This window comes from Oryza sativa, chromosome 1, assembly GCF_034140825.1.
Source record: "Oryza sativa Japonica Group chromosome 1, ASM3414082v1".
NCBI classification, from domain to species: Eukaryota; Viridiplantae; Streptophyta; class Magnoliopsida; order Poales; family Poaceae; genus Oryza; species Oryza sativa.
This window is the reverse complement of record NC_089035.1, coordinates 32,455,008-32,482,232: the sequence shown is the minus strand read 5'-3', so window position 1 is coordinate 32,482,232 and position 27,225 is coordinate 32,455,008. Positions and strand designations below refer to the sequence as shown.

Here is a 27,225-nt window from a genome sequence, read left to right as displayed (position 1 = left end):
GCTATTTAAGCCCGCAAAGCCAAGCAAGGAATTGGAATTTCCCCCACGATAATTACGAAGCAGAGCCAGCCACCACGCACAGCTCCGCAAGTCCACAACTCCCTCTCCCTCTCTAGTCTCTCTCTCCTCCCCCTTCTCGAAGCACGCTGCCGCCGCCTCCTCTCCCCGCGCCGCGCGCCTCGCCGAGTTAGGGTTCCGGCGAGCTCGGGGCCTTTCTCCGGCGACGGCGCCCTCCTCCGGCCCGAGGGCTCGCTTCGCGGTGAGGTCTCAATCTCACCCGCTCGTCCCTTTCGCTTACTTTGCTGGTTGCTGGTTGGATTGCAAGCAGTTCCGTGCTAGTTTTAGGGGTGGGCTTGTTTGATGTTTGTGTTGTTGAGGGATTCGTTATCAGGTGTTCGTGCGTGACTCTGGGGTTGTGATTGATGCGGCACAGTGGGCTAGTGATTGCTTTTCGTTTTAAAAACGAATTCCGGGGGGAATATTACGCCCTGGCTTTTTAGCTGGCCATGGAATGCTGCTGTTGCGAATGATTTTTAGTTGGTTAGCTGGAGGTATTCTCTCGAACCAAATTGTTATTAAGAGAGATGAGTTGGGGAACGGCCTGCAGATGAGCGGCTGCGAGCAGGAATCAATAATCGTGACAGCGATGTGTTTAGTTTATTGCGTGGACGTTGGATATTCAGTGTTGTAGGTGTGGGGCAAAGGGGGGCGCTTGCCGTGCCACAGCAAGGAAGTTTGCATGGTTGGCTTCTTGTCATCTAATCATTTCACACGCACGAACTGCTAGTTTGCCGAGTTACTTGTTATTATGGCAGTTTAGTGTTAGAGCGAGCTTTGTACTGTGATCTCCAATTGTTGCACATTCTACTTATCAGAACCATCTCTAAATTGTAAAGTTCTGTTTACTGTGTATTCTATGAGTTACTCGCTATAGTCAGTATGTGTTCTTATTGAATCCGGTCTGATTGACTACTATGATTTTATATAGATCAAATAGCAGCGATGGAAAGGGACACAAGCTCTAGTGATGTTTCTGCTTCTCATGTAGGACGTGCCAGGCAGCGAAGACGTCCTACTGAGGTAGGCTATTTCATTATGACAAATTTTAGCAAACAGAAAGGCCCCTTGGTTTCTCAGTATGCATTGCCTTCATATCTCCGTGTTTATTTATTTTTGTGGTTGGGCAGACCCTTGTGGTTGGGAAGAGTGGTTCATTTATTTTGTTTGTATAGTGAGCTTGCTGTGCTATTGTGTAACCAAAATGCCTATCTTTTAACTTTACTTTCTCAATTATTTTGGACTTCTCATAACCATACCTGTAGGGTGAGTTGTTGATGTGAATAAAAATTGTTTGCTCTGTTGTTACTACATTTATTTACTCTTCCATCTCTTCATTCTTCCTTTTTATTATTTTTTGAGTTTTCCGAGTCACTGAAACAGGAGCACGATGCAAAGCTAAAGCAACAACTTGTTTTGTGTTACACCTGGCACACATTTTTTGGAGCTTATTGATACCTTTTTGTTCAGGCTACTGCAGATGGGAATAGAACCAATGGACCAGCTTTGCTTGTCAATGATCAGAATAAGTACAAGTCAATGCTTATCCGTACATATTCTACAGTATGGATGATTGGAGGCTTTGTGTTGATAGTTTATATGGGTCACCTCTATATCTGGGCCATGGTGGTTGTTATTCAAATATTCATGGCCAAAGAGCTTTTTAACCTACTCAGAAAATCCAGTGAAGAAAAACAACTACCAGGTTTCAGGCTACTGAATTGGTAGGTCATTTCAATTGTACTATGATTTGAGCTGGAATTTTTTTTAATCTCGTAGATGCCATCAATGCAATGCTTTTCAAAAGTATGCCTATTCTGTTCAAGTTCTTTATGTAAGGGTTTTTTTTTTGCAGGCACTTCTTTTTCACAGCAATGTTGTTTACTTATGGGCGTTTTCTTAGTCGACAGCTTGTTAACACAGTAACTTCAGATCACTTATTGTATAAGGTTGTCAGTGGTCTCATAAAGTATCAGATGTTCATTTGCTATTTTCTTTACATTGCTGGTAAGTACAGTGTGCAATTAATTTGAAACAATAACTATTCATTAAGAATTTCATTGTGTTTAAAAAGACTCAAGAATAGTTATGTGTTTCTTACATGATCATAGCTTTAAAGAGCTTGTCCAAACTAACTACATTGTACCCATATCATCTATGGCCCCCTGCGCTGCTAAAGAATCCCACAGCCAACTTCCGCAGTCATTATTTAGTTTTTCATGATTTCAGTTGTCTTGAGTGGTATCATTTCATCTATAGCACTGGCATTAAAACACCAACTGAATATTATCTAGAGAACAGTTTCTGCATTCATTATTTAGTTTTCATCTTTTTAGTTGTCTTGAGTATAGTTTTAGCTCTGGCATTAAAACAAGTATTCATGCGAACTTCTTGGTTCCTCTTTGTTTTATTGATTTGAACCGGTTGGCAGAGAATCCACTTCATTTCAATTGTTTTGGACTTGGCATCATCCCATGAGCCCTTTTCAAATGTTCAGAGCTCAGTGCTTGTATAACATTGCAGACCTGCCTAAGTGTTCAAAAAGGATCTAATGTGCACATGCTTGTTTCTTTGACAATTTTTTCCATTCACTCGATTGGATTAGTTATGCTATATACAGTCCTACTTTGGTAATCTGTCATCTTGGCGATATCTAGTTCTTGTCTGGCAAAAAGTATAATGTAAACTGCCATGATCCAGGATTTGTCTGGTTTATTTTGACTCTGAAGAAAAAGACATACAAGTATCAGTTCAAACAATATGCCTGGACGCACATGATCCTTTTAACGGTTTTTGCACAATCTTCTTTTACCGTGGCAAATATATTTGAAGGGATGTTCTGGTAAGCCATATATTTCCTTGCTAACACCTCCGTGTTAAAAAAAAATTAGATGCATGATTTCTTGTAGCAATTTTAATTTAATAGTGACTCTAACATGTTTTTTATTAGGTAATTAATCATTCAGAAGTTTCCTCATGTATAGAAGTTAAACAAAAAACACCACAAAAATTTTCTGAGACTCTAAATCTTCTGTGCTCTATGCTTAACTTTGCAGAATTCTACAGTAGTAACATCATGCTGCCCAACTTGTCTGGCAGCTGCAAAAAACAATTTACCCTGATCCTCTTCAACTTAAAAGGAATATTAACTGTAACAATGATATAGTCACTGGGCCAGCCATATTTGACCTATTTATATATCTGTTTGCACCATGGACCTACCAATTTTGGGATGCTCAGTACTCCATCAGGGAAAAAGCAGAAAATCTTAGGAGCACCATTTGCAAAAATGAAACAGTCATACACAGTATGTTTGTGCCTTGCTATTTCCTTTTTGCACCGTACCAATTATGAGCAGGTAGAGTTCTTTTTTTGGGTCGAACTATCGAATGTCATCCACACATCAGTAAATGATGTACTGTAGATTGTAGAGAACTTGTCATATTATGTGCATGCTATTTATCTAGAAACAGATTACATTATAGACACCATTTGACAAACTCCATATAATTCCTTTGTAATGCTACTTACACAGGTTTCTGTTGCCTGCTTCTCTCATTGTGATTAACGACATTGCTGCCTATCTATTTGGGTTCTTTCTTGGGAGAACACCTCTGATCAAGTTATCTCCAAAGAAAACTTGGGAAGGTTTTATTGGTGCATCTGTGACAACTATCATATCTGCTTTTGTGGTGAGATGAAAGCTTCTGTTAATTGTTTTTGTAGTTCTCTAACTATGCTAGTCTATGTCAGTTAGCATGGTTTATTTTCACGCAAGACTACTATGCCACTTCAAGGGGTAGCTTTAAATAATAATTCATTTCAGTTTTTCATGCAAAAGATGATATCTGGACATTATATTTCTAGTTATATTTGACACTGTTTTTCACTCCCTTTTTTTTTGGCAGTTAGCAAATGTAATGGGCCGTTTCCAATGGTTGACATGCCCAAGAAAAGTGAGATATCATTTCCTTTGGAATGTGATTGTGAGTTGTCTACACAATTTGCTACTGTGATTCTTTTCTTATATTTATCACGCAAATGATTTCAGGACCTGTCGACAGGGTGGCTTCGTTGTGACCCTGGTCCTATGTTTAAGCCAGAACATTATTCTTTGGGAGAATGGGTGCCAAAGGGGGTAAGAACATTGAACATTATTCTGTTCAATTTATTTATTTTACTTTCGCTGTTATAGGTTGTTTACGTTACCCCTCTAGGTTAAGTTCCTAAGGTAAAGCCTAACCATGAATATTATCAATGTGGCCAAGGAAAGTTTTCAGTTCTCATACCCATTATCATACTGATTTTTTTTTTGGGTTATAGACTGGAAAACTTGGGAACATGGAATTGAGTTAGTTGATTTGTTTATAATTCCGTTGAAATCACAAGAGGAGCAAAGTTCCTTGTTCCAAGTCAAGATGCTGCGTCCTGTTATACTTGAAAAAGCACCAGCCTTTGTATTCTAAGTTTTAGGAATAAGAATTATTGGGATATTCTTTTTTCTTTCAAAAAAGTAATGGGCTTTCTATCTAATACTATTTTGTGCACTAGTTATCACACTGTAAATTCGTCATATCATTCAGCAGAATAATTACCGCTTTCTCGTTATACAAGAAGAATGATGTAGAACAAGTAGAAAGTCTATAAAAGACCAAAAAGATGCCAGGTGATCACATGAATGCTTGAATGAGTAATGCAGTTTATCCCCTTTTTAGTCCTTGAAAAAGGCGAGACAACCATAATCATGTCCTTTGCATGAACTCTACTTAAGCAACACATTTACTTTCTTTGAAACTCCATTCAATTTCCTTGTTTTATGAATTAATGATACCTGACCATGATGAGTCATCTGTTTTAGTTGTTCTTTTTTCCACTGGAAAACAGTAGGGGAGCCCCCTACTGTATATATTAATCTGTTTTTGTTTTTCGTTTGAATTTTGTTTTTTATCATGTTTTCCAAGCAATGGATGTTTTTGGCTAAAGTTAATAAGTTATTACATGTATTGTTGACAGTTCCCTTGGAAGGAAGTTGTTCTTTTGCCTGTGCAGTGGCATGCTTTAGCACTAGGTTTGTTTGCATCAATAATAGCACCTTTTGGAGGTTTCTTTGCAAGTGGCTTCAAGAGGGCCTTTAAAATAAAGGTAAGCAGTGCCTCCTTTTGCTTCCTCGGGATTACTTCTTGAAGTATGGAAACTGTACTGTTTTTATTTCTGTTGATCACTCTTTTGATGTGGTAGGATTTTGGAGACAGCATACCTGGGCATGGTGGGATTACTGACCGAATGGATTGTCAGGTAAGTAATCTCGAAGAATATTCTAATTATAAGAAAATGTCACTGCCCATATAATATACATACATATGAAAGCGATATGTGTTTCTATATACATATTGTAGCTATATGAAATTTGTTAGGGGCCTGTTGTCAAGTTATTTGCCTGTGAACTCCACTGTGGCAAGTTGTTTTTGGCTAGCTTTCTTGTATTTCCCTGTGTTACGAATTTCCCCTCTGAGCTAGCTAGATGTGCCAAAGTTTTAAGCCCTATTTTCCTTCACTTTACTGTTATTCTGACTAATGTTAATAGAAAGCAAGTACATAGCAAATAAGTCCTTTATACCGAGTATTAACAATAGAATTTAAAAATAGCTTCTGCAGAATCTTTACTCCTTTTAAAAGAAATACTAGTGATGGTGCTGGTTGTGAATCTGCCGCTCGCCCACTTCAACTTCTCTACATTGCACTTATGATTGCCCTTTAATTTCTCTCTTATTTTTTTAACATTACACAATATTCTTCCACATGTAGTTTTCTTATTTTCTGGCTTTAGAAAATTCAAATTTGACATGGAAATTTTCAAGATGACAAAGTTGTCACTTATATACATAGAAAAGCCGAAATAGATGTTTGATGCTAACATCACATTCATTTATTCTGGTCAGTATTAGACATGCATGATTATTTTTTATCATCCTAACAAGCTTTCATGTTGCAAGTTGCTAAACTTGTTCCTGTTCATTTTCCCCAGATGGTTATGGCAGTTTTTGCATACATATATCACCAATCATTCATATCGCCCCAAAACTACTCTGTTGAGCTAATCTTGGAACAGGTCAGGACCATGCTTCATTTGAGCCTGTTTACTATTGTCTTGTGTGATTCTTATGCATTTCCGATCTTTTGTCATCCAGATTCTAAGAAATCTAACCTTTGAGGAGCAGAAATTCTTATATCAGCAGCTTGGGGAAATCTACCGTGAAAGGCAATTAATGCAGAGCTGAGAACTAGTTTGCTTATGATGAAGCATACAGTATGTTGTTTTTGAGCGCTCGGTTCCATGTATAGCAGCATAGCTTCTCTGTACGGCGATAGAGCAACGTCCCTTTCCAAACCATTGTACAGAATAGAGTGTGGATGGGGTTTAGCGATTTAGGTACTTGATTCGCTCTCCACTTACGTTGCCTTCTCTGGCGATCGGTTTATCCTTTTACGCTAATTCTCATCATTTCTGCCCTTGTAACAAGGGAACCGGAAAAGGTTGTATTCGTGTATATCACTTCGTGTGTTGGCCTCACATCAAATATGTGCAAGATGCACAAGATAACACAGGAAATGAGGAAAATTTATTCCCCTTTTAAAAGATATTTTCGTGGTATGGGTCAGTTCTTATCGTTTATTCATCTGCAATTTGCATAATTTTTATGATAAACACTCGTGCGCGTGCCAAAGCACATAAAAGCCCAAGGTCAGCACATTGCACATTTGCACGCTTGTTGATCCTTATTCGAGCTTGTATTTAATGTTCTCGTGTTCGGTTATTCATGTGCTGCACGCTTGCACGCTTGTTGATTCTTATTCTAGCTTGTATTTAATGTTCTCTTGTTTGGTTATTCATGTGCTGGTGTGTTGGATAGTCATTGAGGATTGGAGTACCTGAAAATGTTAGGTCTCTTGCATGTTTGTCCTCCTGATAGATACAATCCAGGCCTATTTCATTATCCTGTATTGGCGACTGTCTACGTGGAGTTTACGGGCGCGACGATTTGGAAGCAGGAAACTGATCGCTAGGATGGGGTTGATACCAACGCGTAAATGACTCGTCCGTGATCTCTCATGTGTAATTGGAAACATTAACAAATTCAGTATTAGTATATATATACTAGAATGACATGGATTTGTTACATGTGTAAGCTTGAGGACTGGCAACATATTGCATGCATTCAACCTTTATGGTGCACACGGAAATGTTTTCACTCGTGCACGTTTTGAATTTGGAAGTTTATTTTTTTTAAAAGGGGTACTGTGAGCCAATTTGGAATTTATTTCACTCGTACACGTTGATTTCGTATTTGCCCATATACCAGCTTCTTTTCATATTTGTTTTTTTTTTAAAAAATGCAGACGCTCATAATGTGCCCATACTCACCCCTATAAACGCACACCCTATCCTTGTAAATATCTTAAAAAAATTTGACCGACATATCTTGAAATTGATATAGTTGCCACAGGCACGTCTCGCTGTTGATAGGTAAGCTAGTTCCACCACAAAAAACCTAAACTACGCTTACATCACTTTTTATATTTGATTTGATCTCAATGTAAAATTGATATTAGTGAATTGCATAAGTGCAAGAGACATATGATGGTTGACGGGAATACTTTTGTGTAGTGGTAGAGTTGTGAATATATAACTTTGTTTTCTTTTCACGAGGATGCTTAACTCTACTTTTAGTGTTTAGGTCATGAATTTATCTTAAGCACATGTCAAAAGTATACTTCTGCGTGTGCACGTATTTTATGAGTACGTATCACTGGTGGAGAAACCATCTTTCCTCCTGGTTCGTAACCCCCATTTAGTCCCGGTTATTCAACCGGAACTATGAATCCGGGACTAAAGATCGCTATCTTTAGTCCCGGGTGAAATAACCGGGACTAAAGATAGGGGATCTTTAGTCTCGGTTGATGTTAACAACCGGGACTAAATAGGAGATAACAGCAGTCTAGATGCCCCCTCCTTTTTTTCTTTTTTTTTCTTTTTAATTTTCTCCCGAATCAAGTGAGATGCGTATCCCAAATTAAACCCCAAATACCAAATCAAGATAACATCCCAAATCTACATCACAAATCTTTAAAGTTACTTATACACACGAATCAAATACATCACAAATCCTAAAATAAAATTGCACACAAATCAAATTACATCACAAGTTCTACAAAATTCATCGCAAATACATCACACACAAATCAATACATCACAGGATCATGCAATAAATCATAAATTCAAAAAAAAAAATTCACAGAGACGTCGGCCGGCCGCTGCCGCCTCCTCTCCACGCCGGCCGGCCACCGCCGCTCGCTGCCGCGCCGCCCGCCGCCTCCGCGCCACCGAGCGCGGCCCTCCGTGCCGCCGCGCCGACCCGCTCTCGCTCGATCTGGATAGAGATAAGGCAGCGCTCTCACTCGATCTATCCAAAAAGAAAGAGATAAGGCGGGAAAGAGGAAGAGAGTTAGAGAGGAAAAAAAGAGATAGAGAGAGTTTGTTGTGCGGACGATATAATAAGAGGATAAGTAATAGGGATTATATAGTACATGTTAGATTTTTATTCCCGGTTAGTAACAACAACCGGGACTAAAGATAGATCTTTAGTCCCGGTTGGTGTTATAAACCGGAACTAAAGATCCTAGGCGCCTGACACGATCTGACAGGGAACCAACCGGGACTAAAGATTGGTGTTACCAACATCTTTAGTCCTGGTTGGTAACATGTAGTCCTGTTGTTCTTATAAACCGGGAGTAAAAATCGTTTTTCTCCTGTTTTTTAATGGAACCGGGATTACTGTGGATTTGGGTCGACCGAACAAAGATGGTTTCTCCACCAGTGTACGTACGTAGTGGTGTATGTGCTAGTGTGTTCATGTGACAAAAAAATATGGCATAAGCATTTTTTTTTTGCCGGATCAGCAAAATTTTTTTCACAATTCTATTCGCCTTATTTGCCAAGTCCAACAATTTTTAAGGCCTAGAACTGTAGAACATATCATTGTCTCACCCACTTGCGAATATAGAAGGACTAGAATAAATCGTAGCAGTAACGATTATACCCTCGGAATATCCGCTCCGGACAAAACTCTTTTGTGGAGCCCCTAGCATACCGGTTGTTTCTATCTTGAGCTCCTTACCGACGCATTTGTTCGCTTCTCCAAGAATTTCGTGCAGCTATACTAATGCTAATGCCTATGACACTTAGGCCATTCCCAATCCAATGACTAGATGGTGTTCATAGTATTAAATAAACTGTCATCTAGAATGAAAAATGATGTGGCAAGTGAATAAATGAGGAAAGAGAATAAAACCATGTCTTGCATAAGACATGGTTTCTACACAACATCCAAGACATCATGTGAGGGCATTAAATTTAAATATGGAATAGTGGTGTTTACATTGGAAGAGTGGTGTCTAGTACTAGTTTCTTGATGATGTGGAGTTTATGGAAACCATGTCTAGTGTTTTGGGTTGAGAATGGCCTAAGTAGTATCCCTCCATCTACTTTTGATAGTCATATCTTATCTTGACACATAGACCAAGGATAAGTAATTCTACTTATCATCTATTTAAACATGCTACTAGTCATTTCTCATAAACAAGCGATTCATTAATATTTACATTTCTCAAAGTCCATGTAGCCAATCATGTGTGGAAGAATGGAGAGACACATTAAATTCGAGAAAATCATTAAGATGATAGGTTGTTGGATTGAAATATGCCTATCAAAAATAAAATTTTCAGATTTGAAAATATGACTATCAAAAGTAGATGGAGGGAATATCTAATCTTCTTTTAATTCAACGAGCTGTCCCTTTTTTTAAGGTTAATTGGATCATGCTTACAAATATATCATATTAGATATATATCATTACTATTCATCTATTCGTATACATGTTATTCGAATTCGTATAAAGTTAGAACCATGCAATCGTTGTTACGTTTCCCGTCATCATGTAGACCAAAATACCTCTAGACATAGAACCAACATGTTAGTTCCATCTTCTTCCTCCATCCTCCCCTGTTATTTCTTCCCTATCTCTCTCCACCTCATTTTCAAATGTGGTTGCTGGTGAGGAGGGCGTCCATGCAGGAGGCAGTGACCAGCACGTCAGCAAAGCGTCGTCCCCGCTGGCCTGAGAAGGAACGAGGGAGCTCCTTGCACAGCCACTGCATCACATCCCCGACCACCATCCTCCTCCTCCCTCCGTGGAAACCCTAGCTCCTTTCCCGGAGGCCCACCATCGCCAGAGTAAAGAAGAAGAAAAGAAAGGGAAGACCAAGGAGCAAAGAATCCTCCTCTCTCCTCCTCCCCTAGGTGCTGCGGCCGCTGGCGCACCTAGCCTACTTTGCCTAAAGCCCATTGGGGCTCCTCACTAGAATCCTAATCCCGCCATCGCCCTTCGCCGCCACACAAGCTGCAGCCATCAGAGGGCCCACCAGTCTCCATTCAGCCTCCACAAAACAACCGCAAAACCATTGAATCGTCGCTGCTCTCAGTCAACTCAGATTTGGGTAGCCTCGTCGAACTCTCTCTTGGTCAGTCTGCTCGCCACTGTTTCTTGCTCGCTTCCTGTCCTCGAGAGAGAAGAATAAATTGGGGAACAAAACGAAAAACATGACGGTGATGGCGTGCTTTAAATTTTGTGCGAATTCTAGCGTGGATACGAATAGACTATTATAATAGTGATATTTATCTAAAGTGACATATTTTGTAATAGCATGAAATCAATTAACCTTTTCTATTGGATACTGTTCAATCACCTCTTTGGACTCTACTCATAATCAGATAATGAAATCTTGTTCCTCACCAAAGAAAAGAAAGAAATCTTGTTGAGCCTCCTCTCCACCCTAGTTTGCACGTCCAATTACAAATGCTGGATGATTTTCTCAACTACAGTATAAGAGGAGTCATCCTCCTCTCCACCCTGCATTTCACTTCCCCCGTCCACGTGTTTGTGAAAAAATTGGTAAAGAAAACCGATCACGTGTCCCATCCTCTCTAGAAAACCAACCAATTAGGAGAAATTAAACAAAAAGATTAGAACAAAAAACAAAATACTGCCTACTAGAAACACAGCAAAACTGTTTCATTTATTATCCTGCGACGTGGCATGAGTAATTTGCTAGTGATAGTTAAAAACGTCACATACTTCCTATCATGATCGGTATGAAATTTAACTGACACATAACTGCTCATATGTGTGCCGAAGTCGAACCAAAATATCGGTCAACCTTCTTCCTATCATGGGTTCTTTAATTTTCTAAACAACCAACATCAAAGTGAATTGTCTTTGTTAGGTAAAAATGTTGCATTTTTTATTAGTAATATGTCCATTCTTTACATCGGATCATATACTGACTGGATAGGTAAATTGATAATATACTCCCTCCATCTACTTTTGATAGTCATATTTCTAAATCTGAAAATTTTATTTTTGATAGGCATATTTCAATTGAACAACATATTATCTTAATGACTTTCTCGGATTTAATGCATGACTCTCCATTTTTCCATACAAGATCGGCTACATGGGCATCGAGAAATGTAAATATTAATGAATCGCTTGTTTACGAGGAATGACTAGTAGCATATTTAAATGAATAATAAGTAGAATTATTTATCCTTATTCTGTGTGCCAAGATGAAATATGACTATCAAAAGTAGATGGAGGGAGTAATAGTCAGTGATTGGCTGGGTGGATAGAATGGATCGAGAAGAAAGTAGTAGTAGCAGCGCACGACCTCCTACATACGAAGAGAGTGCAAGGACGATTGTGCAGTAGTAGTAGAGAAACAGGAAGGAGTGAGCGGTTAATTATTGAACATCATGCGTAAGTCATGCAACTTAATCGTATCCGCCATCTATTAACTAACACATCCTAGTAGCCATAGTAGTAGAAAACATCAAATCGATCCGGAATATCACCCCGTACATAACCTGTCGAATTGCGATGGATGGTAGAGTTTGTTTCAAGCTTTTACAGCAAAATATCAATTTTCGATGAGTTCTTTTGAACTTGTTCAACAGAATATCAAATCGGTCAGGAAAATCACTCCGTATACATCACCTGTTAGTTGCAAATCGGGGGGGGCACTCGAGTCGGATCACGCGAGTTCAGGTGCAGAAGCGACAACGGCGTCTTGTCCTATAAATAGTCCACCAAGGGGTGTGTGCGTCTGTCTCTCTCTCACAGGAAATCGTCGAAAGCGCAAAAGCAAAGCCACGCTTTTCGTCAGGTTGATCTCTCCCCGCATTGGCCCTGGTACACTTGTTCTAGGCGGAGGTATTCCCAATCCGTTTTCTGAAAGTTGTTCTTTATTTCTCAGATTTTCCTTAGGCATTGTTCTCCTTGTTCTTATTGGAGTATGTAGTTGATCGATGCATTGGGGGTAAGGCAGTGTTTGCGGTGTTTGATCGGAACCTGTTGCGTTTGGGAGGGGGGGAAATCGTTTTTTTTTTTTTTCTTAGGTTTGTGTGTGATTAGGGCTAGGTGGTGGGCAAAGGATTTCGCATTGGCCGTTCGGATCGCGGTGGCGCTTCGTGAAGGTGTTGGGTTTCGCCGGATTGGAGGCTGAATTGGTGTACGCTGGCTCCTCGTGGGGTATTAATCTGCGGTTTTGGTGTTGCAGGTGGGGGAGAAGGGGGAAAAGGAGTCGGCTTTCGGGGAGATGGCGCGCAATGCGGCGGACAAGGGGACGTCCATCGACGCGCAGCTGCGGATCCTGGCGCCTAAGAAGCTCTCGGAGGACGACAAGCTTGTGGAGTACGACGCGCTGCTCCTCGATCGCTTCCTCGACATCCTCCAGGATCTGCATGGGGAGGACATCAGGGAGACGGTAAATGATCCCCCGATCGCTCCATGCCATAATGCATTTTGGTTTCTCCTTATTTTTCTCTTGTTGATCTGGGTGGGGTGAGTACTGCATGCTCGAAGATCGCTTTGTGCGCAAATCGGAGGTGGTTTGGCCACTTATCTTAAGGCATTTTGGATTTGTGTGTTTCACTGATTTTATTCTCTGCATGTTATATTATTTGCATGTTTTATGCGCTTTGGTAGTGGAAATGTTATTTTTTTAAAAAAAACATAGTGTCAAATCCTTTCTTCTGTTGTCATCTCCGTTTTCCTGGAATTGTACTCTCGTATGCAACTCATGTTTTAGCCAGGGAGTAGATTGCCATGCTGTTCAAAGTAGTAGCTATGCAAAGATGGGCGGATCGCTTGCTGTCATTGCGACTTTCCGATGGTCCAGTGGAATTACGCCCCTTTATTTGAGGAATGGGGTCTTGTTATAACCTTTTGTTATTGTTGATATGTTGCAGTCTGTGAACAAATGTGTCACGATTTGTTAATGGTGTATAGTTTTCCATACTTCTACCTTCATCTTGTTTCTGTATGTTGTTCTACATGATTTCACTGTGCAGTTTCGACATCATTGAGTTGTCTGGACACGTGTTGGCTAATCCAGTCAAGCAATCTATAAAACTATGAGGCCTGCGAGTGTTCTGCTAGTATCATTGAGTTTTTGTGTCATCTGTTTGCTATACCGTTGCGCTGATTTTTTTTAATGAATAGCTTGATTCTTTCAATTTCTGCAATATAATGAGCTTTCTTCAATTAAACATCTATAATGTGTTCAAAATTTTGCACTTCTGTTGGTATATGTAGGTTCAAGAATGCTATGAATTAGCTGCTGAGTATGAAAGTAAGGTTGACCCCAAACAGCTGGATGCAATTGGGAATGTGTTAACTCGTTTAGATCCTGGAGACTCCATTGTGATGACGAAGTCATTCTCACACATGCTTATCCTGGCAAACTTGGCTGAGGAGGTCCAGATTGCGTATCGTAGGAGGATAAAACTGAAGAAGGGTGATTTTGCTGATGAAAACTCTGCTACAACTGAATCAAACTTTGAGGAGACCCTAAAAAGGCTTGTTGGTGAGCTTAAGAAGTCCCCTCATGAGGTATTTGATGCTCTCAAGAATCAAACAATCGACCTGGTCCTGACAGCACATCCAACTCAGTCAGTCAGGAGGTCGCTGCTACAAAAGCATGGCAGGTTAGTTTCAATTTTTGCACAACCAAAATAAATATAGCCAATAAAAGGGCATTTGAAATGAGTGGAATGCAACTGCATTGCATCCTGCATTGTCTTTAGTTGTTAAGTATAATATTTGTTCAATGCACTAGAGAAGTTCAGTTCACTAAGAATGCTTGCTAGATGCAAGGTTTGTCGGATTCGACAAATCTATCTTTCAAGTGTTGAACAAAATATAAGGTTTTCACTTTCCTATATGCAGGATAAGAAGTTGTTTAACAAAACTTTATGCAAAAGACATAACTCCAGATGAGAAGCAGGAACTCGATGAAGCACTTAAGAGAGAGGTGATTTCCTTTTTGTAGGAGCTTGGATTATGAGTGGCACAAGACCACTATAGTGATTATTTCAACAATCAGCAAGATTTGTCATACATCAAAAATATATTTATATGATTCTAATTCCTTATATTTTTTCTTATGTTCAGATCCAAGCCGCCTTTAGAACAGATGAAATTCGGCGAGCACCTCCTACACCACAGGATGAAATGCGTGCTGGAATGAGTTATTTTCATGAGACAATATGGAAGGGTGTACCCAAGTTTTTACGTAGGGTTGATACTGCCCTTAAGAACATTGGCATAAACGAGCGAGTGCCCTATAATGCTCCTCTTATTCAATTTTCTTCTTGGATGGGTGGAGACCGTGATGGTATGTTACATCTATCATATCATGTTTGCAACATAGTTAATTAATTGTGAAATTATGGTTTTAATATTGATGTGGACTACAGGAAATCCAAGAGTCACACCAGAGGTTACAAGGGACGTATGCCTGTTAGCTAGAATGATGGCTGCTAACTTATACTATGCACAGATAGAGGATCTGATGTTTGAGGTAAAAATAATAGGTTGTACTATTTAAAGGATATATGCTGTATTGATGTTTGATCTCACACAAAATTTTGACCACCTGCAGCTATCTATGTGGCGCTGTAGTGATGAACTACGTGTAAAAGCTGATCAGTTACACCGTTGCGCAAAGAAAAACACAACAAAGCACTATATAGGTATGTATCACGTATGGAATCATTACAGTTTAGTTCTGCACACCTTATTTCTATTATAAGTGGCCTTATTTATCATCCCCTTCCAAATAGGTTTACCAAATTAGTCTTCACCCCATAATTAATATAATTATTACGTATGTTACCGATAATCATCATGAGGATTCTCGAAGGATTAAACTTTAATGAAAATTCATCATCTAAATCATTTAATAATAAGAAAAACATAAAAGGATAAGTCCCACATGATTACCGTGGCAGTTTCTTGCCTCTTTTTTTTTCATTTCTTTCATGTGGTTAATTTTTGGAGTCCTACATGTGAACTTTAGAACATACCACTAGCATTGGTCCCAAATTGTTCCACGTTAGCTTTACTGTGTTTTTCCCTTTCCTTTTTTTACAACTGTGATATATTAGGTGGAGTGAAATGCATGCTGATATGCTTCTCTTGAATGCAGAGTTCTGGAAACAAGTTCCTCCGAGTGAACCCTATCGTGTAATACTGAGCAATGTCAGAGATAAGTTGTACAATACACGCGAGCGAGCACGCCATTTATTAGCCAGTGGATTTTCTGAAATTCCTGACGAAGCAACATTCACTGATGTTGAGCAGGTACATAGGCTAAGATACAAAAAACTTGCTTACTATGCTATACGTTTTGGTTGTCCTTCTGGTTGAAGGTTTCTTCTTTTGCAGTTCTTGGAGCCTCTTGAGCTCTGTTACAGGTCTCTCTGTGCCTGTGGTGATAATTCTATTGCAGATGGCAGTCTTCTTGACTTTCTACGGCAAGTGTCCACATTTGGACTATCCCTTGTTAGACTTGATATTAGGCAAGAATCTGACCGACATACTGATGTTATGGATGCCATAACTCAATACCTTGGAATTGGATCCTATCGTGAATGGTCAGAGGAGAAACGCCAAGAATGGCTTCTGTCAGAACTCAATGGAAAGAGGCCATTATTTGGTCCTGACCTTCCCCAGACGGATGAAATTGCTGATGCCCTAGATACTTTTCATGTGATAGCAGAACTACCCTATGATAGCTTTGGTGCATATGTAATATCCATGGCAACAGCTCCTTCAGATGTTCTAGCAGTTGAGCTTCTGCAACGTGAATGTCATGTGAAGAAGCCACTGAGAGTTGTGCCATTGTTTGAAAAACTAGCAGATCTGGAAGCAGCACCAGCAGCTCTTGCCCGACTTTTCTCTGTTGACTGGTACAGAAATAGGATCGACGGAAAGCAGGAAGTAATGATTGGGTATTCAGATTCTGGAAAAGATGCTGGCCGTTTCTCTGCAGCTTGGGAACTGTATAAAGCTCAAGAGGAGCTTATTAAAGTTGCTAAGCAGTTTGGGGTTAAGTTGACTATGTTTCATGGGCGAGGTGGAACTGTTGGAAGAGGTGGGGGTCCTACACACCTTGCTATACTGTCACAACCTCCAGATACCATTCATGGATCACTTCGTGTGACTGTTCAAGGTGAAGTCATTGAGCAATCTTTTGGAGAGGAGCATTTGTGTTTTAGGACACTTCAACGTTTTACATCTGCTACTCTTGAGCATGGTATGCATCCACCAATTTCACCAAAGCCAGAATGGCGTGCTTTGATGGATGAAATGGCCGCTGTTGCTACAAAAGAATACCGGTCCATTGTCTTCCAAGAGGCACGATTTGTTGAATATTTCCGCCTTGTAAGTATTCTTTTTTTAATAACTTCAGTTTTTGTTTTATGCTTATAAAAATACTGTTCATTTTAAACCTTTTATGCTGTCTTGAAATAGCTATCTTGAAATTGCAACTTCACTCTGTAGTCACCTTCATAAATTTGTTATTTTGCTAATGATTATTCTAATGGTCTGTATAAATAATCTCAATTTTGCTTCTTTGCTGTCAAATAGGCAACACCAGAGTTGGAATATGGTAGGATGAATATTGGAAGTAGGCCATCAAAACGAAAGCCTAGTGGAGGCATTGAATCACTTCGTGCAATTCCTTGGATCTTTGCTTGGACACAAACTCGATTCCACCTACCAGTGTGGCTTGGTTTTGGCGCAGCGTTCAAGCATGTCTTGCAGAAGGACATACGCAATCTTCAGATCCTTCAGGAGATGTACAACGAATGGCCATTTTTCAGGGTTACAATAGACTTGGTTGAGATGGTGTTTGCTAAGGGTGATCCTGGTATAGCAGCTCTGTATGACAAGTTGCTAGTTTCTGAGGATTTGTGGCCATTTGGTGCTCGTCTTAGAGCAAACTATGAAGAAACAAAGCAACTTCTTCTACAGGTGATTTTCTAAGACGTTTTATCCATTTATATACCGCTAGATAGTATAATTGCCTCCAATTGCTGGTGTTTTTGCTGGCAACTGGTTGGTAATGTTTTCCTTCAATTTACCAAGCTGTATATCCTGCATTTGTCTGACTAAATGATCAAGCATCTTTTATATATTGGCAATAATTAAGCTCCAGATACTTCTAGAAAATGCTGCACAGAAATGTATCTCCAAATTAGTGTCTAAAAAACATATTTATCACTAGTCCCGAACTACTGATCTTTTTTTTTAACTATATCTGCCCACTCACTGCTATGTGAACTCAGGTTGCTGGACACAAAGACCTTCTGGAGGGAGATCCTTACTTGAGGCAGAGACTGCGTATCCGTGATTCCTACATCACAGCGCTGAATGTTTGCCAAGCTTGCACGCTAAAGCGTATCAGGGACCCTGGCTTCCATGTAAGCCCCCGAGCTCACCTCTCCAAGGACATAATGGACTCAGGGAAGCCAGCCGCTGAGCTTGTGAAGCTGAACACAACAAGCGAGTACGGCCCAGGCCTCGAGGACACTCTCATCCTGACCATGAAGGGCATCGCTGCTGGTATGCAGAACACTGGGTGAAGTAGAACTGGTTCGTTCTGATGGTGTGTTATGGTGTCATGAATTAGTGTAGTTTGCACCTCTATGCAATCACTATTTGCAGTTTGCACCTCTGAACTCTATATGTAAATAAGGGGATGCTAAGCAACGTATAACTAAGACTGGTTATATCCATGGATATTACCTGTTTAGCATGTTATATATCGAACTCTTATGCTGTTCACCGACGAGTCCTGTATGTGCCCCCCAGGCTGCGTTTTCACGTCATTGTTTCGAGTGGCGTTTGCATATACCATTTTCGGGAATACACAACAAGCGCATCTTTGAGACATAAAATATATTTATAAAGCAAGGGCCATACAAACCAAAAGAGGAAGGGAACAGGAACTGGAAGTGAGTAAAAAAAACAAAATCTATTCTTGCAGCATTGGTTGATTTTTTTTTGGGAAGGGTTTTTTTTTTTACCTGGCCTCTACATTCAACCAGATATATACGGCCATTGAAGTAGGGAACTTAACCCTGCAAACAACCCAATCTAAAATTCGCTACATAAGATATTTGAACTCAGGACCTTGAGGTACTACTCAGGTCACTGTAACCACTAGGCTAAATGCAGCATTGGTTGATGATCTCTATAGGAGCTACTTCCTCCATCCTAAAATATTCTTAGTAAATCCAATCAAAACTCCTTATATTTTGGGACGGGGGAGTAGATATTGATAGCCGGTATCAACGCGTTGGCGAGCGTTTGCATATGTACTTTTACTGCTGGATGTTATTTTATTGTCTCAGAAGACAGGGTACTGATTTACAGTACTAGCAGAACAAGCTGCTGCTGCTGATGTAGTGATGTTGCTATCTTCGTTCCCATTTTCGATGTTCACTCCCGGCCCCGGCCAACCTGCCTCCCTCCCGGCAGCCCCAGCACGCACTCGAAGAGTCGCAGTGTGACCAACCTATTGGATCCGAGGGGCTAGCCTAGCAGCTAACGGTGTTTGTTCCCAGTGCCCAGTGGCGTTTGCCGTTCAGCCACCGCCATCGGTGCGGTTGTTGTGCCGGCCGACAGGCGAGGACGTCGCACGCGCTGCAGCTGCTGCTGCGCACTGCCCGCGGCCGCGGCCGCTCGTGTTCTCGTGTGCTCTCGGCTTGCTCCCGCGCAAAAATGTAGTACTACTCCGTATCAATAAAGATTGTAGAAACCTCTGTAGTAGTAGCAGCAAGACTTTGCGGCCTGTTTGGCAAGGGAAGAGGAACAGAAGGTTTAATGAGGGAGTTGATAGTGGGATTGGTCACAGAAGTTATATTTTTAGTCTCCATTTCTTGTTTGGTTTCACATCGAATTTCCTTCAAGTCTCACGAATTAACATGCCTCCTCCCCGGTAAAAGATGGGTGGGAATTGTACCTCTTAATTCCCCATCTCAAACCCTCTCGAATTCCCAAGTCTTCTAACCAAAATACACATAAACTCCCAGATATCATAAATTCTCATTCCCCATCACCAGCTCCCTCCAACCAAACATGCCGTTGGTGTTTGGAAACATCACGCACGCGGCCATATTTATTCCCGCCCCCCATTCTTTTCCTTTGTTTCCGCGAATTTATTCGTCCTGACCCCGGCCCGACCTAGCTGTAGGCCGCAATATTCGGTTCAGGGGGTCCCCAAAATCCTGTTTTCAGTTCACCGGTACTACTAGCACTTATAATTTCGGTGCACTTTTCCATTTTTTTGCTATCCACAAAGATCGCCCTAGATTAGTTAATTTGCTGCGTATAGGCAGCTCGTTGGATCCGATGGTAGGTCAGTAGGTGCGGATGGATGCACGCATTCCTATGCTTCCGGGTGCGACGGAGCTCATGATCCCAGCCAGCCATCAATGCCAAATGCGAGGAACATCGATCATCGTAGTTGACCCAACAACGGTAGTACAGTAGTTGTTGTCTTCTTGATGAACAAACCCCTCTCAGTCGAGGACCATTCAATCATCCACTCTCACGCACGTACTGCCCTGCCGCGCCTCGCCTGCAGCTGCCCCGGTGTTGGCAGGCGCCCCCCCCCCCCCCCCCCCCCCCCCCCCGAATTGATGGCCGTCTCACGGCGGCAGGCCACGCCTAGCGATGCGTGGTCCGCCACGCCGCGAGAGCGTGGCACGCACAGGCGAGGAGGACCCAGCAGCTTAGCCAGACGGGGCGGGCTGCCGACCCTGGCCTGCCTATGCGCGCGCGCGGCGAGGGACGCGACCGGATGCTGACCGACACCGTGCATGTGCGTCCCCCGCTGAGGCTGATCCGTGAGAGCGCGGGAGGGGGGAGGGGACCGGACCGGACTGGCGCCCGCGTCTCCCACGCATCGCCGGCAACCACCAATCAATCCTCCCGCGATGCGCGAGGGAGAGAGATCATCAGATCACACACACCCCGATCGGTTTTATTGCCCGGCGCGCGACGCGACCCACGTTCTCTTGCCCCCCCGCCGAGCATCGGAGGGAATAGTGTGCGAGCGAGGGAGTAACCAGTGCCGAGGCAGGACGACGTACGGCCACATTCAAGTTATGGCCCTGTTGATTCATAGCAACTTGCTTGTTTATGCTCACCACCGCCCCCCCCCCCCCCCCCCCCCCCCAACGGGAGAAGAACGAGATGGTTCAGCCGTGGATTCGAGCTCGGCGCTAGAGATTGGTGATACGAATACGAGTAGTTTTCGCGGCCTGGAATTGACCTCCCGGCCGATACACTAGCAGTAGCAGCTCTTGCGACCAGCTAAAAAATGGTGATCATTTTCATAGCCGTGGAATGAATTGCACGGCAGCAATGCAGCATGCTGATCTTTTGTCCTCCACTGGCGGCAATGGGCCTCTGGGCCGGCCCATCATGATTGGAAAGGTTAAAGAAACAAAATCTTTCTGAAAGGCCACATGCTGCATTGATACGGCTGCGTACTGATTGGTGTTCTTTCACGTGTTCTTTTTTTTCCCCCTTCTTATCTCAATTCATAAGGACGACATACACCACTGTAGTCTGTACACCACAGTGAACCACGGTGATTCAACGGTGCTCGCGTATCATGAGCTCATAACACGATAAGGGTTTGTTAAAAGCTCATACCCAATCGTGCTCAGAAGTCATGTACCGTGTGTGATTTTGATCCATCTAGATACAATCTGTCCAGTCCAGTGCTGAGAAAAAATTGGAAGCGAATGTGACGCGCGCATATTTTAATCGAAGTGCAAAACTGCAAAGCATCGCTTTTGGATTAGTAGCAAGAAAGAGCAGCATGGTTTGGCTTTTCCAACCTAAGCAATTCCTACTTTTGTCCTCATCAAAAGCAACTAGTACTACTCTATTATACGGGAAAAGAAAGGTACAAATGCACTAAAAGCGTATCTCTTTCAGGGATAAAGAAAGGGATAGATTCTTGTTTTGGATTGTTTTATGACCCCAAAAGTAATCAGTTGATTGGAAAGCATGGAAGGTGCCTTTTGTATTTCTTTTTAGTAGGTTGGTTTCTTACTAAACAAGTCAGGCTCGCCGTTGACACTTCTGGCCAAGAGACTTGGCCGGGAAAATGGAATTAGTCTTAGGTTATGGAGGAAACCAAATTTCAACAGAATGATGTCTTGAGAACTTTGCAAGAATGATGCTAGTACATCGCATTTAACAACAATATTTTCAGGGATACATTGTGCTTCATATTTTAATTATATTTTCAGAAAAGATATCATCATATAATCTTTAATAGTCTTTTACTTCTTTTAATAAGGAAGATTGAGAGCACAAATATCTGTTAATTCATTCATGAAGTAGATGGAGTAGAGCTTCTCTGGTGCCCGTACATGGAGTAGAGCTTTAACAGTTCTAGACATTAATCCCCAAACTGAACATGCACCCACATTGAGCTCGTTCCCAAAGGCTTAAAGAAGATCAAGGTTGGATGGGAATCCATGGACTTTTGTGTAAAATAACGGCGTATGCTTGGAAGTGGGATCGACGAACCCTAGAAAAGAAAAAGGGAAAGGAAAAAGGAGAAAAGAAAAGCCCACCGTTGTGCTTGCTCTTTTGCTTTATTCTAACCAAGATTATTTACCAGCGGATTAGTTGTTGGTAATCGACGTCAGCTCGGATTTCCTGAGCAAGCAAACAGCCATACCCTGCTTTTCTCCGGCATGGTGCGGCTTTTTTATTCCGGGCCAAACGCGTACGAGTACTGTTCAGGATCATCTCTTGGACAGGATGGCCACCAATCCTGTGATAGAGTACATGTGTTGCCGCATTCCGCCGACTACCTGCACTTCCCAGTACAGATCATACTGGCACATTCAAAATACTGAAGTATACATGGTTATTTCGAAAAGTATTTTAATCTGTGACACGGTGATATGATCTCTCAACAATAATTCTATAGAAAAGTATACATAATTCTATGAACAGTTCCGAATAGATAAATGAATGTGCTACTAGTAGTAGCTAGTATGCGGGGGAAATGGAAGTATGCTACTCCTACTATATTGTACTCCCTCTATTCATAAAAATTCTAATCTTGAGAATATACTATATTTATATTTATATTTAGAATTGGATTCTATTTTATGAAAGGAGTGGAAAAAATGATTTAGCACTGCGAGAACTTGTAATTATCTGTTATCTCAATAGAACTGACATAATATGCTGATGATTTACTCTCTCAGTTTCACAATATAAGTCATTTTAACATTTTTCATATTTATATTAATGTTTATAAATCTAGATATATATATTTATCTAGATTCATTAACATCAATACGAATGTGAGAAAGCTAGAATGACTTATATTATGAAACAAAGGAATTACTAGGGAAGAAGTTCAGTAAAGAAAGGGCTGCACGTACCTAGATTGGCTGTTGCCGTTACCAAATAGGAGAGGTAACCATGTGTGGTGCCTGCTGTAGAAGTGTAGAGAATCTATGCTCCTTCTACCTTTCGAGCTAAAAAGAGCCGATGCGTAGCCTTTTGAAGTTGCCATTTAGTTTAGACTTTTACAGGTCCTTTTTTTTCCAGAACAAGACTTTCTCTAAAGCACCTTTTTCGATGCCTTTTCTGCATGGTTTTCTCTGTAGATTTGTGTATCATCACTGGCTGCCTTTTGCATGATCACTGGAAGATCAGAGCAGTCCGAAAAAGTCTTTGTTAAAAGAGAGCAAACAGCTATCCATCGGCCGCTCTCTTTTCTTATTTGAAAAAAAAACACTATTGGCAATTCACTTTATCTGGTCATAAATCAGCAAAATTTCACTTAAATAGTATTTTCTTGGTTTTTTTCATAAGATGTACTCCCTCCGTACTCATAAAGAAAGCCGTTTAGGACAATATTTGAATAACTCTCAAGTTGTTGAGTTTAAAAATATAAAAATTATATGAATAGATTTGTCTTAAAAAATACTTTCATAAAAAGTATACATATGTCACTTTTTAATAAATATTTTTATAGAAACAAGAAGTCAAAGTTGTGTTTTGGAGACCGTGTCGCTGTCCAAAACGACTTCCTTTACGAGTACGGAGGGAGTACGGAGGGAGTACGGAGTAGTAGTATTTTGATTATAAAAGGTAGTCAAACTTTATTTTATTTATCAAAGTTAGTCCGATTAGAAATTTAGTGTATAGAAATCATATACGTAGATTTATATTTTAAAGGCGCTTTTAAAAATGTTTGTTTTATAATCAGGGAATGGTCAAGTTGTAATTATGAATGCTTTTTTCAAAATAAAATATATGCCCTATAAAAATCAACAAATGTAGTAGGAAAGTATAGGAGACAGTTTAGAATTCCCTTTTTTTTTTCATTCAACAGCAACACTATGCAAGCAGTACTACATAAGAGTGGGCAGCCGTTTATGAATAGGTAGAAACTTGCATTATTTAGAATCTCCGAGTACATGTTTCCTGTGTGCACGTATGCAATGTACTTATTCAATACCCTACACACATTTGCTATACTAGTTGGCTGCCAGCATCAGCATGTAAGTAGCACTCCGTTCTTTTGTTGGTCGAAAGGAACATCGTTTCTTACCTTAAAGGGCATGTGCATTAGTGGATGTGTTAGAGCAGTCATGTGCTTGAAATTCTGGTTCGGTTAGACTGCCATTTTGAAAGTAACTCCTATTTCTAGTTAGGGGTGCTTAGATCTAGGGTGTAAAGTTTTGCGTGTCACATCGGGTATTATATAGGGTGTCGCAGGTGAAATTCTGGTTCAGACACTAATAAAAAAACTAATTACAGAATCCATTAGTAAACCGCGAGATGAATTTATTAAGTCTAATTAAACAGTCATTAGCAAATATTTATTGTATCATCACATTGTCAAATTATGGAGCAATTAGGTGCCTTAAAAGATTCGTCTCACAAATTAGTCGCAGTATGTGTAATTAATTATTTTTTAGCCTATATTTTTTTAGCACTTCATGCAGGTGTTCAAACGTTCGATGTGATAAGGTGAAAAATTTTGAGGTGAGATCTAAAGAGTGCCTTATTTTTTTAAGTCCTTGCCAAGTAGGCCCTCCTACGTCCTGGCTTCACACTAAATTCCATGCCACACTTCTAATCTCAGTCATTCTAGCGGCTCCGACACTTATTTGCCGCCTATGGCTGTCACCCACATCGTCCCTCATGTTCACGTCCGATCCAATCTCTAACTCAAAACCCTAATTTAGGTTTTGTTTCGAGAAATCGTTGGCAATCATCAATTGTGTCGGAGAGAAAGAGCTCGCTGACTTTGGAAGGTGGTGATGCTTATGATCTCAGCATCTCTCCTCCTCCCCCCTCGTCCAGACCTTGAAGATGATGCCCTAATAACAGCTAAGCCTAGATAGTTATTTTTTTTTCTAATTTTAGTCACATGATTGGATACCTAGCAAATACCTCAAAGAGAAAAATGATACTAAAACACATGACCCAAATGGTATACTGTGTATTTTCTCAATAGTAGGTGTGAATGATTTTTTTTTCCCAATAGCATGTGCGAATGATAGTTCAAAAAAGTACAATGGTCACATGTGGATTTAGTTGTGTTCCTCAGACTCCTACTCCTTCCATTTCACACTAAGTCGTTTCGATTTTTTTTATAGTCAAACTTTTCTAAGTTTGATTAGGTTTATAGGAAAATATAATAATACGTTAACACAATATAAATACATTAACGAAACATATTTAAAGTTGTATTTAATGAAACTAGTTTGGTGTTATAAATGTTATTATTTTTTATATAAACTCAGATAAACATAAAGAAGTTTGGCTCGAAAAAAGTTAAGCAATTTATAATATGGAATGGAGGGTACCTGTAACAGTGTTATCTATCTCTCCAGTGCAATCATTTTTAACATGCAGTTGCCGCGTAGATACCACAGCAACTGTGCAACACCACCTTGGATGTAGCACAAAGCGTAAAGCCGCGGAATACACACATCCATGGCGTAGAAGATCGAGGCAGGCAGTCGCCAGCCACACACCCGAATCGGAGGGCGCGCCCATCCCTTCGCTTTTCCGCAACAGAAGTTACCAGGTCCACCACCCCAAAGCCTCTCCCGCCGCCCCGCGCGCGCACACGACCCGCGAGTCCGCGACGCACCATCGGCGAGCAGCTGGAGCTCGCTTTATATAACCCGGAGATTCCCCTCGAATCACAATCCCCCACATGCAAACCAAATCATCCATCCATCCATCCATCCATCCGCGAACTCACCGGTCTCGCCCCCGCTTTCGCATCACACCGGTGTAAAGTACGCCCCCCCCCCCCCCCCCCCCCCGCGGGACGAAACGAACTCGACGAAATATTCATCCGCGGGCACTGTGCTAGCTGTGCGCGTAACGTTTTCTTTGCGCTTTTTCTGCTGCGCCCCAAACCCATTCTCCTCTCCGGTCTCGCTACTCCTCGGCTTGATGGCATTTAAGTAGCAGCGACCCCGGCCCTCGCTCCCCCTCGTTCATTCCCCCTGCCTGCCTGCTGCCTCTCTCGTCGTCTGCTTGCCTACCTTCCTCTCCTTTCTCTTGCCCGCTCCGGTTCTTGGTCCGCAGGCAGGGCGCGTTCGGATGCTGTCCCACGTCGAGATGGCCCCGGCGGCCGGCGGGTTCAAGCTGTTCGGCAAGGTCATCATGCAGTGCGGCGTTTCCGAGGGGACACAGGACAAGGCGCAGGGCTTCGTCGTGGCCCGGGAGAAGGTTGAACCGGAGGAGGAGGAGGAGGAGGAGCAGCGTGTCCCGGCTGCTGCTACGTCGGGGCAGCGCGCGTCGATCAAGCGGGAGGCCGCGGACCGCGACGAGGAGCAACGGCAAGGGGGCGGGGACGCGGCGGGGCAGCCGACGCAGCGGCGGTTGCAGGACTCGGCCGAGGCGCGTGCGGCCGCCGCGGCGCCGCTGCCGTGCCCGCGGTGCCGGAGCCGTGACACCAAGTTCTGCTACTTCAACAACTACAACGTCAACCAGCCGCGCCACTTCTGCAAGGCCTGCCACCGCTACTGGACGGCCGGCGGCGCGCTCCGCAACGTCCCCGTCGGCGCCGGCCGCCGCAAGAACCGTCCCCTGGGCCCCCTCGCGGTCGCCCACCATAACCACCACCACCGCGCGGCCGCCGGCTTCGTCCTCGGCTTCCCCAACCCGTCCTCCCCAACCTCCCCGTCGCCGGTCTACACCGACCGGTGGCCGGTCACCCCGGACCGCCCGTTTTGATCCCGCCATGCATCCAGTCGAACCAACCGGCTTGGATATAGCTTCCCTTTGACTTGCTGCAGCTGGGTTGCGGAGGCTAGCTTGGCTTGCTTGTACGTGAGGCTTACACAAACACATGGTAGATGGAGATATCGAATGGGCTTTTCTTTCTTTTTTTTCTTTTCTCCTCTTGCTAGTACCACCATCATAGCATGCAGCTTCTCTCTCCTTACTACTACTATCCTGCTAGTAGTTTGTTTCTTCCTCTTTCTCCTTTTGTTGTTTTCTAAGGTTGCGGGTGTAATGTAAGAATGGAAGTGATGAGGTTGCGGAGGCAAGTTGCGAACTCCGTGGAAAATCTGTCCGTCCAACGTGTGTCACTATGCTATGCGCGCTGCCATACGCTTTCTCGGCTTGGCGGAATGCGACGCGGCCCCATGCCTGTCCTTATTCGGATCTCGCAAGTCACCGC

General features: G+C 42.0%; 3 protein-coding genes across 4 annotated transcripts; all 3 read left to right on the top strand.

Annotated features, from left to right (window-relative positions):
* The first annotated feature begins 33 nt into the window (after positions 1-33).
* On the top strand, positions 34-6,694 carry LOC4325310 (phosphatidate cytidylyltransferase 1). 2 transcript variants are annotated; one of them, XM_015766561.3, is made up of 12 exons: positions 34-259; positions 989-1,080; positions 1,528-1,781; positions 1,913-2,064; positions 2,758-2,899; positions 3,593-3,749; positions 3,966-4,013; positions 4,109-4,195; positions 5,071-5,199; positions 5,296-5,352; positions 6,083-6,166; positions 6,246-6,694. In XM_015766561.3, exons 2-12 carry the CDS (start codon positions 1,003-1,005, stop codon positions 6,333-6,335), a joined length of 1,278 nt encoding a protein of 425 aa, XP_015622047.1. In that variant the 5' UTR covers positions 34-259; positions 989-1,002; the 3' UTR covers positions 6,336-6,694. The 2 variants fall into 2 exon arrangements, with proteins under 2 accessions (XP_015622047.1, XP_015622048.1); XM_015766562.3 differs by having other exon boundaries at positions 34-264.
* Positions 6,695-12,278: 5,584 nt separating this feature from the next.
* Positions 12,279-18,305, top strand: LOC4325309 (phosphoenolpyruvate carboxylase, housekeeping isozyme). The gene is made up of 11 exons (XM_015775415.3): positions 12,279-12,383; positions 12,730-12,936; positions 13,767-14,158; positions 14,400-14,484; positions 14,625-14,847; positions 14,930-15,033; positions 15,115-15,205; positions 15,661-15,815; positions 15,900-16,898; positions 17,106-17,492; positions 17,807-18,305. Exons 2-11 carry the CDS (start codon positions 12,769-12,771, stop codon positions 18,101-18,103), a joined length of 2,901 nt encoding a protein of 966 aa, XP_015630901.1. The 5' UTR covers positions 12,279-12,383; positions 12,730-12,768; the 3' UTR covers positions 18,104-18,305.
* A 7,725-nt stretch (positions 18,306-26,030) lies between these two features.
* LOC4325308 (dof zinc finger protein 5-like) lies at positions 26,031-27,111 on the top strand. The gene has a single exon (NM_001406236.1). It carries the CDS (start codon positions 26,139-26,141, stop codon positions 26,772-26,774), a length of 636 nt encoding a protein of 211 aa, NP_001393165.1. The 5' UTR covers positions 26,031-26,138; the 3' UTR covers positions 26,775-27,111.
* The last annotated feature ends 114 nt before the right edge of the window (positions 27,112-27,225 follow it).